Here is a 13470-nt window from a genome sequence, read left to right as displayed (position 1 = left end):
TTACAACTCAAAATAGGACACGTTACAAACAACGTACAAAGAAGAAGAAGAAGAAGAAGAAGAAGAAGAATTGACTTTGGGGGGTGTGGGAGGGAGGGAGGGATTGCCAATGCAGCAAGCAATGCAGCGCAGCAACGCACAGCAAAAATCTTTTTGATCCATGCGTATTGAAATTACGAAAATACCCCTAAAAGGTCTAAACCCCGTTTTGGACTTTTCCCCAAGTTCAAACTCAGTCCTCGTCCCGCTCTCTCTCTCTCTCGATTGCTCCTTCCTTCTCCTCTTCCCACTCACTCACTCATTATATCAAACACCTTAGGCACGCGCTCATTCATTCACTCTCATTCTCTCTCTCCATACGACCTTTTTGATCTTTCGTTTTCACCTCTGTAAGTTAGAGAAAGACAATCTCTCTCTTTTTTTCTTTTTTTTTTCCTTTTTTGTTGGTTCTGGCTCTGCAGAGCTGTTTGGCCCGCCATTGAAGCGCTCCGACGGAGCTCCCGGAAACAGAGTAAGCTCAGCTCTCTCTTTTTTCACCTTACTCCTACTATGGTGTCTTGAAAATGAGCTGGAGTTTTTTCTTTTTTTTTTGAAACACGTCGTCGTTTTTGTCTTTACGCCGGTCGTAGATCGACGGTGAGCAGTGGATTCTAATGGAAACGTCGACGTTTTCGAGTTTCGCTACATAGATCTGCAATGCTGATTATTTTCATGTTTATTCTGCTTCTGCTTCTTCTTCTTCTTCTTTTTTTTTTTGGTCTCCTACAAAATGTATATAATTTATCCATTTGTAAAAACTAAATAAAAATTTTTGTTTTGATTTTGAATTTGTTGTGTTTAGAGGCTCCTTCCGGCCTGTTAAGTATAAAATATTTTTTTTTGGGTGAAAAATTATGGTGCCCGACTTTTCAGAGAAAATGTTTTATTTTTTTCTCTTTATTTGTGATTTTAGGTGTTTTGCTATTACATTGATTTTTTCAAAATCAACTAGGGTTTAGGAATTAGGCATTTTAGATGTTTAAAGTCCAAAGTTATGTTGGTAATTCTTTAACTTTTTTTTTTGCATTTTTCCATGAGCTGGGTTCTTACTTTTCTAGGTAATAGAGCTTCAGATCATTACAATGTTTACACTGTTATTTGATTTTATTAGCTAGCAAACGTTGTGCAGTGCAAACTGTAAAAGCTAAATGGGCTCACTAAAGTTTAACCTTCGAGTTTTGAAGGTGACTTTTTGACATTTTAGTATATGGGTAAACGAAAATTTAGGAGTATGTCTCCTTCTCAGTATTTTACTAATCATTGCAAATGAAAATAGAGTATGGTAGAGACATAAACCTTTTTCTTTTTCTTCAATTCCGATTTTTCACTGTTTGACAATGAAACGTTATTAACAGTGCAGGTCCAATGAAAAAAAATTGAGTTTAATTCATGCATTGCTCTTGGCCGGGGCATGCTAATATGAATGACGAAAATACAAATGTTGCAAATTTTGAAGAGTCTGGTGTCCGGGTCACACGAGCGCGGGCTAGAGCCTTGGGAACATCTGGTGGGGTGCTCCCCCCATTGAAACCTTCACAAGACCAGAAGCGTGCTCTTCGAGCAAAGTCTAAAAGGGCGAATTTGGATGAAAACAAAGCTTCAATGGTTGCCCCTGCTAGCTTCCAGCATAAAAGAAGGGCAGTACTTAAGGATGTTACCAACATTTCTTGTGAAAATTCCAATTTCAACAATATCAGTGCATGTAAAGTTCAGGTATAAATGTGAACATGTAGTTCTTATTTGTTTCTTTTACCTGTTGAGATTGATGTTAAACAATATGTACTCTGTTTCTAATGGTATTGTTCCTTGACAGACTACAAGAGGAGATCTGAAGAATGTAAAGGTGGCCTCAAATGATTCTGGAGACATGCTACCCGTTCAGGAGGATGCAAAAACAGAGTTAGCTGAGGAACTATCCAGAATAAAGGTGGCAGAATCAGAGGATTTCACTAAGGCAGTAAAGTTAGAGAAAGATGAGCAAGTACCGAACTTCAGACAATACGGTGTTCAAAATAAGACGTTTCCCATGCAAGCTCTCACAAAATGTGATGGTCTTCGATGCTCCCAAAGAAAAGGTCATTGTTCTGTTTCTATATACATAATGCATGTGTTGGCTTGTCAAATATGTTTAGATCTGGTTTCAACCATCTACCTTGGAGTGGTTTAACCTTTTAAAACTATCAGTAGACTGTTCCTCAACAGTTTTTCTTGTAATGTGCAGAAGAAGATGAGGTTTTGGATAAAACAACTGCTTCAAAAGAACCAGAAGTTGTTGACATAGACTCAGACGTAAAGGATCCTCAAGCCTGTAGCTTGTATGGTCCCTATATATATAATAACAGACGCATTACAGAGGTTTGTCACGAAGCCATTTGTTTAGAAAATGATGGTTAGGATACCTGCTTTTACATTTTTTTTTTCCTTTTTCGAATTGGTGTTTTCAAAATTGATTCACTCGCAACTGATATCCTTGTATTAGTTTTACATTTTATGTCAATATTTAAAATGATGCTTTTGACCAAAAAAACTGCTAACACTTACTTTAATCAATCAAAAAGAGAAACTATGATTACATTTCATTTTAGGACACACAATTGAAATGAACTTAAAGCAAATACCTTTTCCTCCTCAGCTAGAGCGAAGGCCAAATATTAATTATATGGAGGAGTTGCAGAAGGATATCACTCCAAATATGCGGGCAATTTTGATTGATTGGCTTGTTGAGGTCAGCATCCAGATCATGGCAGTCTGAGCTCATCTTCATTTATTTTGTTCTTCAATTGGTCTTCGAACAACATTGTACCGTCTATTGCATTCTTCACTGTTGTGTAATGTAGAGTATATTGCCAGTAGTAATAACATATAAGATATAACTCATCTTTCAGGTTTCTGAAGAGTATAAGCTGGTTCCGGATACTCTTTACCTCACAATAAATCTGATAGATCGGTTTCTCTCTCACAATTATATTGAAAAACAGAGACTGCAACTGCTTGGTGTTTCTTGCATGTTGATTGCATCGTAAGTTCTAAAATACGTAATGACCATATGGGAATGTGCATTTTTCTCTTATTATCAAAAATTCTATATTTTCATATCATATTGTCAATTTGGCCAAGTGAATGGGACGACATCGGTAGAAACATGAGCCTTTATTTTCATGTTCATGTGGTTTTATTTCATATTTGCTTTTGAAATTAACTGGTTGAGTTTTCAATTTCGATCATTTTGAACGCATTTAGTAGTACTTCAGCACCAAATATTTGTCGTCCTAATTTCTATTTCAATTCTGAGGCCTAACGTTTGCTTCTTTTTCTATTATGGCTTGAAGAAAGTACGAAGAAATCTGTGCGCCACGAGCAGAAGAGTTTTGCTTCATCACAGACAGTACCTACACAAGAGGAGAGGTATCATCTTGACTAATTCTTACGAGTCACCATTTTTTGTCAGCTTCATGAAGAGTATTTCCCTGGGTGTTGCGAATGATTCTCATTAGCATTAATAAAGGGCTTATTTAGGATTTGAAAATAATTTTACAAATTCATAAAAATTAAACATGTGGATCAATTGAAAGCATGATTATATATACATCTATTATTTTACCCAGAAAATATATAATCAATAAAAAAAATTAAGAAATTTTTTTAATTTACAAATAATATTTTTAAATTATAAAAATCAATCAATATTTCAAAAACTATTATTTTCCACAAAAAAAAAAAACCACTCAATTAAAACTTTCAACTCTTTGAATGGAAATTATCTACCTTTTTTCATCTCTTATGTAGCTATGCTAAGATACTATTGAAATTCACAGGTATTGAAGATGGAGAGTGAAGTTTTGAACTTGTTGCACTTTCACTTATCTGTGCCCACGACAAAAACATTTCTAAGGTAGTGTATTTTGCTGTCTTAGTACTGTATACCATCCAAACTACCATCCAAAGTGTAATAACCGAACTAGTTTTGTTTTCCAGGAGATTCATTCTAGCAGCTCAATCTTCGTACGAGGTATGCTAAATGGTATTTTATTAAATTATTTTAACCACTAAAAGATTAGTTTAAATATAGAAGAAGTTCTAATTCCACGTAAATCTACTCTCTTATACAGGTCCCTTGTGTTGAATTGCAGTTTATGGCAAATTACTTAGCGGAGTTAACTCTTGTTGATTACAGCTTCCTTAAGTTTTTACCTTCGCTCATAGCTGCCTCTGCTGTGTTCCTCGCTAGATGGACACTCAATCAGTCAGACCACCCATGGGTGTGCAATTCTGTGCCCTCCCACATCCATTAGCTTCCTTTTTTTACACTCTTTTTTCCTATCAAATACAAAAATTTATCTGAAACATTTTCATGCTCATTTGCAGAACTCTACTTTAGAGCACTATACCAGTTACAAGACGTCAGAGCTGAAAGATACAGTTCTTGCTATGGAAGACTTGCAACTAAACACCAGAGGCTGCCCTCTTAATGCAATAAGAGAAAAATACAGACAACATAGGGTAAGAATACTATGATATTATGTCAAAATGAAGTGAACCCAAATTAGAACTGTTTGCATAGTCAAATGTTGTCCAAAAACATGTATCGTTAATATTGTTGTATTTATTTCATTTATGATGCAGTTCAATTGTGTGGCGACTTTGAGCTCAACAAAATCAGTGGTATCACTTTTTTCAAGTTGAGACTGATTGAAGAAGGTTTATTACTGATTTGGAACTGGGTATGGAACTTGGAAGGTGATCATCTAGATCTCCGAAACGGGAAAAAATTTTAACTTTTTTTTTTCTCCTTAATTCTAACGTAATTGTTGTTACTTGTGTTCTGTTGTAAGTTTGTAACGTCTTATCTGAGTTATGAGTCAGAGTCTGGTGCTTCCAGATAATAATCCCTGATCTTCCCTTGTAACCTCAATTTTAGGAGCATAACACATTGAAAAGACACTAAACCATATATTTGCCTTGTGGCTTAATAATTTTCTTCAAGCTTAGTTGCACATGGAAATTTTGGTACCAACGGAGATTTTATGTGCACAGGTTTGCCACAGGAATTGTAGTATCATTCTTGTACCCCAGATATTTACCATAGTGACAAAACAAAACCCAAAAAAAAAAAGGAAAAAACTGAAAATAATATCATTTATTTCTTGTGTCAAAATGAGTTGTATTCATCGAGTCCCTTGTAGACACATGGCTCACACTGTCACACGTGTCAAAGAGGGTGCTTATTCATATTCAACTCTCTCACCTCCCTCCCTGTGTTTTAAGGGCCCGTCTTTATTTATTTATTTTAGAAGTGGTCCCTAAACTTTTCGAGTGTACTGCCTCTTTCTGGATCTGCATTTAGGAAGAAAAAAGAAATGACATTCTAAAATATTTTGTTTTTTCTTATTTGGATTCAGACGAGAGAGAATCCTTTTTTTTTTTTGAATGAATGCTAAATTTAATATAATTTTATAAAATTTATAATTTTGAATAAAGTTTATCTATAAAAGTATTTTTCTAGTCATTCCTCTCACAAATATTTTTAAATCTTTAAGTACCAAATAAAACCTTCAAAATTCCATGCATGCTAATAGGGCATTAATATACCTTCTTTGTAATTTTGGACAAAGTTGTCCCAAATATCCTTTTGGTCTCTCTCATTTCTCACTCTCTCTATCTAAACATCCATTGTTTCTCAAGCACCTTCACATATTCAACAATTTTTTCTTGGTTTTGTTTGCATTTCTATTCAGATCTGAAAATCTATAGAATTTTGAACGGAACTATTTTTAAAGCTAAAATTGATGCGTCAACGATAGTTCTTTAAAAATTTGTTTTTTTGAGGTAAAAATGATGCTACAACGATGCTTTTGTGATGATTCCTTGACATTTTGATTTTTTTTAGGCAAAAAACGATGCTCAGGTGGTGTTCCCATAAAAACTTGATTTTGACCTCAAAAATCAAATTTTTATTGGACTGTCGTCGTAGCATCGTTTTGACCTCAAAATAAGTTTTCAAAGGACTATCACTGGAGCATTGTTTTTTGCCTCAAAAAACAAATTTGCAATAATCTATCGTTGTAGCGTCGTTTTTTACTTTAAAAAAATGTTTTCAAGGAACCATGCTGGAGCATTGTCTATGGCCTCAAAAAACAAGCTTTCAAAGGACCATGGTAAATGCTTCGCTGGATCATAATTTTTGGCTTAAAAAACAAGTTTTCAAGTGACCATCGTTGGAGCATCATTTTATTCAAAATTAAGTAAATTTTGAGCTCTGGGAAAAAATTGTACAAAAGTGTTGAAATTCATAAATTAGTATCTTAAGTTAATATTTTTTTGAGTTTAAGTTTCAGATTGGATTTTTAATCATTAAAAAAAATGGGTGTTTCAATGGTGATGGGAGGTGATAGCAGCGTTAGGATGGATCAAATTTACTTTGAATTTGTGAGGGTGATCGAGAAACAATAGGCGGTTAGAGAGAGAGATGAGCGGTTTGGGATAGAGATGAAAGGTGTTTGAATGGGAGGGATAACTTTGTCCAAAATTATATGGCCTATAATTTTTAAGGTTGGCATATTTATAAAATATGCCGTATTAGTGTATATATGGTCAAATTTTCCTTTCATAACCAATTTTTCACTTCATTTTTTTTTTCTGTTTCTCTCTTGAAGTTTATCTATCATTCTCTTTTTTTTTTTTTTTTAACTTTTTATAAATAATTGAAATAAAAGTGTTGAGCATGTTTTGTGTTTTAAAATTGTGAACACTTAAAAGTATTTTTTATTCACATACATGTATTTTTCCTTGTTTATTACAAGAAAACTAATTGATTTGTAAATTGTCTACAGAAAACCTTACCATTAAAATCAACACTTCATGGCCTGTAGTTCTATTTTGAAAAAACATGGATGGTTAATTGATTGTAAATTGTATTCATTATTATTCTAATATTATCCACGAGGATTTAGGAACCATTAATTAAAGAGCATTGCAATATTACTTAACAAAATTCTTATGGTGCGTTTACTTGCAAGTAATCGAAATGATGTACAATTGGAATAACTAGTAATTGGATTGACTTTCAATCAGATTGACCTTTTGTTTAATTTATAGGAATCAGAATCACTTGTATTCCTATTAATGTAGTTATTTTGGATTTAGAATAAATTATTCATAAGTTACAAAAATGCCATTGATTAAAGTATAACTTTTATAAGCTAATTTTTTTATATAAATATTATAATTAAATATGTTTTTAACTTACCATATTAATTTATTTTTCTATTAATTTTTAAATATAACATATAATAAAAATATATTATAAACAAAATAAATTAGTAATTTTAAATAAAACAAGATTGAAAATTGATAAATATTTAATTAATGTATTTATATTATTTTTTATTTGATTCAATAAAAAATATTAAATATTAAGTATTTAAATTATTAATTTAATAAATTATATATGCTTTTTTATTAAAAAAAATGATATATTATCTTAAAATATATATTATAAATATTTAAAAAATAATATGTATATATATATTTCAATTTTTAAAATTTTATTCAATTTTAATTTTTTTAATTAAATAAAGAGAAAAATGATAATTTATAATATGAGGATGAATGAGAATGACATGGGATAGCCAATCAAGGATAATGAAACACATTCCCCATTCCTTAATCCCATATAAGTAAATACACCATTAATCAGTATGATTGATTGGTAAACAAATTAACTTTGGATTTTGCCCTTTATTTGGAGTATAGTGGTGGTCGCCCCTTAAAAAGATTTGGCAGGAAGGAATGAAAATAGGAAAGATAGAAAATAAGAAGGGGATGGAAAAAGTAAAGTAAAGAAAAGAAATGCATTTTCTCACCAACTTATTTGGTAGAAAGAGAGGAAAGAAAATTATTTTATTTCTTTTGTTTGGTATTTGAGTTAAAATTGAGAGGAAATAAATATATTTTGACATTTGTGCTCTTATATCTATATGTTGTTTATACTCATATTAATCTTTATATTTATTACTCATTATTTTGACCGTAAAGTTTTATAAATTATGCTGTCTATTATTATAAATTAGAATTAAAAAAAAAAACTATGCCTACCATTTTCTACTTTTTTTTTCATATTCTTAAAATAAAACACATAAATAATATATATTATAAAATTTAGACTAAAAATAAATAAATAATCAAATATAAAAAGCTAAAATTAATATATATATATATATTATTTTTGAGTGGTATATAAAAATATGAAGATAAAACATAAATGAATCATTTTAATATAGAAATGTTAAAAAGAAAAAGTATTGGGAACAAATTAATAAAATAAATATAAATATGATGTTTATATTGATAGTAGTAATGATATTCATGTATAAATAAAATGAAAAATATTTTAAAAGATTTAATTTATTAAAAAGGAAATAGAAAAAATGTAGGAGTAACACAATGTTATTTTAGTGAAATAAAATTATTAAGCATTTTCTTTATAATTTTCTCTGTAATTTGAAGAGAAAATATTTGTTGTGGGTCTACCTTTTTTTTTCCTCTCATTTTTCTTTCCCTCCACATTTTCTATTCTACCAAACAACATTCATTTTTGTTTCTCTCCAATTTTCTCTTCAAAAACTTTCAATCCTCTCATTTATCTTTCGTAACAAACAAAAAACATTGACATAAAGAGTAAATTTTCTATTAAATGAATAAAGAGTCAAATTAACCAGTCTAAAAAAAACATTCTTTTTAATGATTTAAAAAAATATGTATTACATTTACAAGACTCGAAGATGTGGTTTAAGCAATTTTAAGTTGATAGAATACTTTATTTTTTACAAAATTATATATATATATATATATATGTAAAACAAAAATTAGCATGAGAACTGGTTGAACATATGTGATTTAGCAAATTGGTTTTTAAACTATAAATTATAATAATTAAGTATCTAATCTCATTAAACAATAACTATTAAGTACCTATGTGTAATTTGTTGTCTAATTGTTGATAAAAAAAATGATATAGCAATATGGAGATCTTGGATTCTTCATTTTGTTCATGAGGCTATGGTTGATATGCATAAGTTTTTATTTATTTTTCATTATTTGCTTTATAGAGAGAGATTATGGTGTTAATTGATTAAGGCATTAGACTTTATATATCTTTTTGGGTTTTTGCCAAAATATTCAATATTTATGAAATGTAACATTTAAATACTAATTTTTTTTTAGAGAAAAATACCCAAAGTTATTAAATGTAGCCTTTAAATATCCAAAAAAAAATTATGAGGAAAAAATACCCAAAATTGCTAAAACGTTGTACCTTTACAACCCAAATAATTAAAAAAAATTAATATAAATGTATTCTAAGTTATAAAAAAATCATTAACATTATATAAAGATAACCTAAATTAATTCTAAAATTAAAAATATAATTTTATTTAATGAAAATAGTTGATAATTTTTTATTATATTAATTTTTTAATAATTTTTTTTCACTTTTAATAGAGTTTTAGCTATTGATTTTTCTTTTAATTTTTTTTTTTTTTTTGATAAATTAGGAAAGTTTCATTGATCAACCAACAACTATTACAATTAAGTCCTCAAACAGCCAGAGCTACAAAACAGGACAAACCCAAACAGACTCAAAACAGATTCCCATTACAAATTCCCAAACCAAACTAAGTTTCTTTGACTAATTTTCTTTGGCATTATATATGTAATTCTTGTCTTTACATTGAGTTTCGTATACTGTACAATCTCCTCAGGCTGAGTAATTTTCCCCAGCCAAAAAATCTCATTCCTCACCCTCCAAAGCTGGTAAGCCAGAGCTGCAATGGTAGCCGAGCACCTGCTTCCTAAAAGTATTAACTTTGGCCCGATCAATCCATCTAGCCACCTTCAACAGAGATGTTGAATTAGTTTTCCAATTCAACCAAAGCAGAACTTGCTGAAAGCAATTGATGGAGAAAGAACAATTAAAAAACAGATGATCACAGGATTCTTCAACTAGACCACACAACAAGCAATCAGAATTCTCAATTATCCTGTGTCTTTTGAGCCTATCTTTAGTGTTTAACCTGTTATGAACAGCCAGCCACAAAATGAAGCTATGTTTGGGTGTATTCAGCCTTCCCCAAACCACTTTGGTCCATTGAAACCTGCCAAGATCAGTATGAATAGTATTGTATCCATAACTGATCTGATATCTCTTAGGTTTAACTTGCTGCAATGAGAACAGATTTTTAAATTTTTCCTTAACTTCCACAACTTTCTTCCAATACCAGCTACTCGAAACAGGAGCAATGTAACTCCACCAATCTACTTGTTTGATATAAACATGATGGACCCATTTGACCCAAAGGTCATCTTTCTTCTCAGCTACAGCCCAAATATACTTTCCAATGGCTGCAATATTCCAGTCCCTACTGTCCTTGAAACCTAAACCACCTGAGTTCTTTGAGTTGCAAACAAGGTCCCAAGCTATACGACCTGGTCTGTTTGAAGAGGCCTGCCCTGTCCAGAGGAAAGCTCTACAAATGGCTGCAATCTCATTCAAAACTTTTTTAGGTGTAATCATTATCTGACTCCAGTATGAATGAATAGAAAGCAGTACTGAATTGATCAAAGTAACCCGGCCAGCAAAGGAAATGTTCCTGGAGCTCCAGCATTTGATTCTAGCAAGCATCTTGTCAAGAAGAACATCACAATCTTTTGCTGAAATACGCTTGGAGCAGATTGGAATGCCAAGGTATTTGGACACTTCTACTGTAACCTGAAGCGTCAAGGATTCTTTGGACTTCATGCTCATTCATATTACTACAATAGATAGCTGATTTAGTCTGATTAGGACATAGCCCAGAAGTATTAGAAAATAGCTGCAATCCTTGAAGCATATAGTATATAGATTTGAAGTCTCCATGACAAAATAACAAAATATCATCAGCAAAGATAAGGTGATTAAGCTTGATCCCTTCACACCTAGCATGATATTTAAAATCCTTTTTGTTTCCTACTCGAATCAAGATTCTTGAAAGGTATTCCATCCCCAATACAAACAATAACGGTGACATAGCACTACTACAAAAAAGGCTTTTCTCTGCGGTTTTTTTACTCAATACACTGCGGTTTTCGAGAGTATTGAAAAGCGCAGTGTATTCGACCGCAGAAAAAAGTGGTATGCCAACCGCGAAGAAAAGTGTCACTTTTCTATGCGGTTGTAGTAAGCCAACCGCAGAGAAAGAAAGACTTTTATCCGCGGTTTTATTGAAAAAACCACAGAGAAAAGTAGTGTAATTTTTCAAAACTTTAACGAAGCATAACTTTGTGCTCAGTTCTCCGTTTTTGGTGTTTTCTTTTTTTAACTTTGGTATTTTTTCGAGATCTATCTAGCTGCATACAGAAGAAACCTGAAAACCTGAAAAAAAAAAAAAATTCAGGTTTTGTCACCGAAAAATTTGAAGAAAAAAAATTCAGCAACCAAATTAATGATTTATGAAAAACCTCTCAAAATTTTGATTATTTGTCTATTTCACACAAAATAAACTCTAAAAATAATGATGAAAAAAAAACAAAAAAACTATACAAACAAAGATATATAGATCATTACCTATTTTGAAGCTCAAGAACACAATGTATGCCCAAAAATACAGTGAAAATGGACAATTTTTCGACCAAATCCTAACCATTTTTACTACCAAAAACCTGAAAATAGACAAATATTAAGCATCAACTTCAGTTTTTAACTAAGATTTAGCTAAAAAAGATGAAAAAAAAATAGTAAGATTAAGGTTGAAAGACATACCGCCGCTGTTGAAGAAGTTTTTCGCGAAATGAAGTAGGTTTACGAACCTTGTGGGGAAGAATGTGTTTATATATAGGTCTGGAACCTTTTCTCCGCGGTTTTCTTAAGAAAACCGCTGAGAAATAAAGACTTTTCTCCGCGGTTTTATTGAAAAAACCGCAGAGAAAAGTAGTGTAATTTTTCAAAACTTCTACCAAGCATAACTTTGTGCTCGGTTGTTCGTTTTGATTGTTTTTTTTTTTTAACTTTGATATTTTTTCGAGATCTATCCAAATAAAATAGTCTTTTCTTTGGATAGATCTCGAAAAAATATCAAAGTTAAAAAAACAACAATCAAAACGGACAACCGAGCACAAAGTTATGCTTGGTAAAAGTTTTGAAAAATTACACTACTTTTCTCTGCGGTTTTTTCAATAAAACCGCAGAGAAAAGTAAAACGCAGAGAAAAAATTTTCACTTCCCACTTTTCCTACTTTACATTGCGTTTTTAAAAAAACCGCAGTAACAAAGTTCCTAAGTGTCCTTCAATCATTTTCTCTGCGCTTTTTATTTTAGATTGAAAAAAAAGCGCAGAGTAACCCTATATTTGTAGTAGTGTAGGATCACCCTGCCGCAGCCCCCTCTTAGACTCAAAAAATCCATGGGAAGAGCCATTAAACATAAGCGAGAATTTTGGAGTGCGAACACACTGCATAACTAGCTGAATGAATTTATTAGGGAAATTGAAAGCTTCAAGCATTTCCTCAATAAAATCCCATTCGATAGTGTCATAAGCTTTCCGCAAGTCAAGCTTAATCATACACTTAGGTTTCCCAACTTTCCTCGCATAGTGATGGACTAAATCTTGACATATCATGATATTGTGAGCGATGGATCTCCCCTTGACAAAACCTCCTTGATTTTGAGCTACAAGCACCGGGAGAACAGCCTTCAACCTTGTGCATATCATCTTCGTGGCAGCTTTATAGAGAACATTACAACAGGCTATGGGTCTATAATCACTCACATGCTTTGGACACTTACTTTTCGGAATAAGAGTCAAAACAGTAGAGTTCAATTCCTTTAGAATTTTTCCAGAATGCAGAAATGACAGCAAAGCCTCACAAACTTCATCTCCAACTAAATCCCAATTATCCTGGAAGAAAAAGCTGCAATATCCATCCGGACCAGGTGCTTTTGTTCCAGGAATCTCCCAAATGGCTTTTTTAACTTCCTCTTGACTGTAAGGCAACAACAGATTATTAGCTTGCGAATTAGTAAGAATTGTACCCAGAGAAACTATTTTTGTAAGCACTTTATTCCGCATAGCCATCTTACTGCCCAGTAACTTCTGATAGTATTCCAGAAAAGCTGCTGTAACCATATGAGGCTGATCTATCCATTCACCCAATTCCGAAGTAATAGAATAAATTCTATTCTGATTTCGCCTCTCTCTAATGCTAGCATGGAACAAAGCTGAGTTAGTATCACCATCCTGAATCCAATTAAGCTTAGCTTTTTGCTGCAAGAAAGAACAGTAGGATCTATGAATGTCAGAGTATTTTAGACGAGCTTCTTGCTCTAATCGAATAAGCCTGGGATTTAGAGGGTCCTTGTTCACTTGGTCTTGACAATCTGATAAAGCATGCGAGGCCTCC

At 32.0% G+C, this 13470-nt stretch overlaps 1 protein-coding gene across 2 annotated transcripts; it reads left to right on the top strand.

Moving 5' to 3' along the window:
* The first annotated feature begins 312 nt into the window (after positions 1 to 312).
* LOC133804437 (cyclin-A2-2-like) lies at positions 313 to 5098 on the top strand. 2 transcript variants are annotated; one of them, XM_062242601.1, is made up of 12 exons: positions 313 to 511; positions 1400 to 1752; positions 1853 to 2114; positions 2261 to 2394; positions 2672 to 2764; positions 2925 to 3058; positions 3369 to 3444; positions 3855 to 3931; positions 4015 to 4048; positions 4149 to 4298; positions 4405 to 4539; positions 4663 to 5098. In XM_062242601.1, exons 2-12 carry the CDS (start codon positions 1429 to 1431, stop codon positions 4720 to 4722), a joined length of 1479 nt encoding a protein of 492 aa, XP_062098585.1. In that variant the 5' UTR covers positions 313 to 511; positions 1400 to 1428; the 3' UTR covers positions 4723 to 5098. The 2 variants fall into 2 exon arrangements, with proteins under 2 accessions (XP_062098585.1, XP_062098584.1); XM_062242600.1 differs by having other exon boundaries at positions 1395 to 1752.
* Positions 5099 to 13470: the final 8372 nt, after the last annotated feature.

This window comes from Humulus lupulus, chromosome X (assembly GCF_963169125.1).
Source record: "Humulus lupulus chromosome X, drHumLupu1.1, whole genome shotgun sequence".
Classification (NCBI taxonomy): domain Eukaryota; kingdom Viridiplantae; phylum Streptophyta; class Magnoliopsida; order Rosales; family Cannabaceae; genus Humulus; species Humulus lupulus.
Note: the sequence above shows the minus strand (reverse complement) of the source record. Positions and strands in the feature narration are given on the sequence as shown.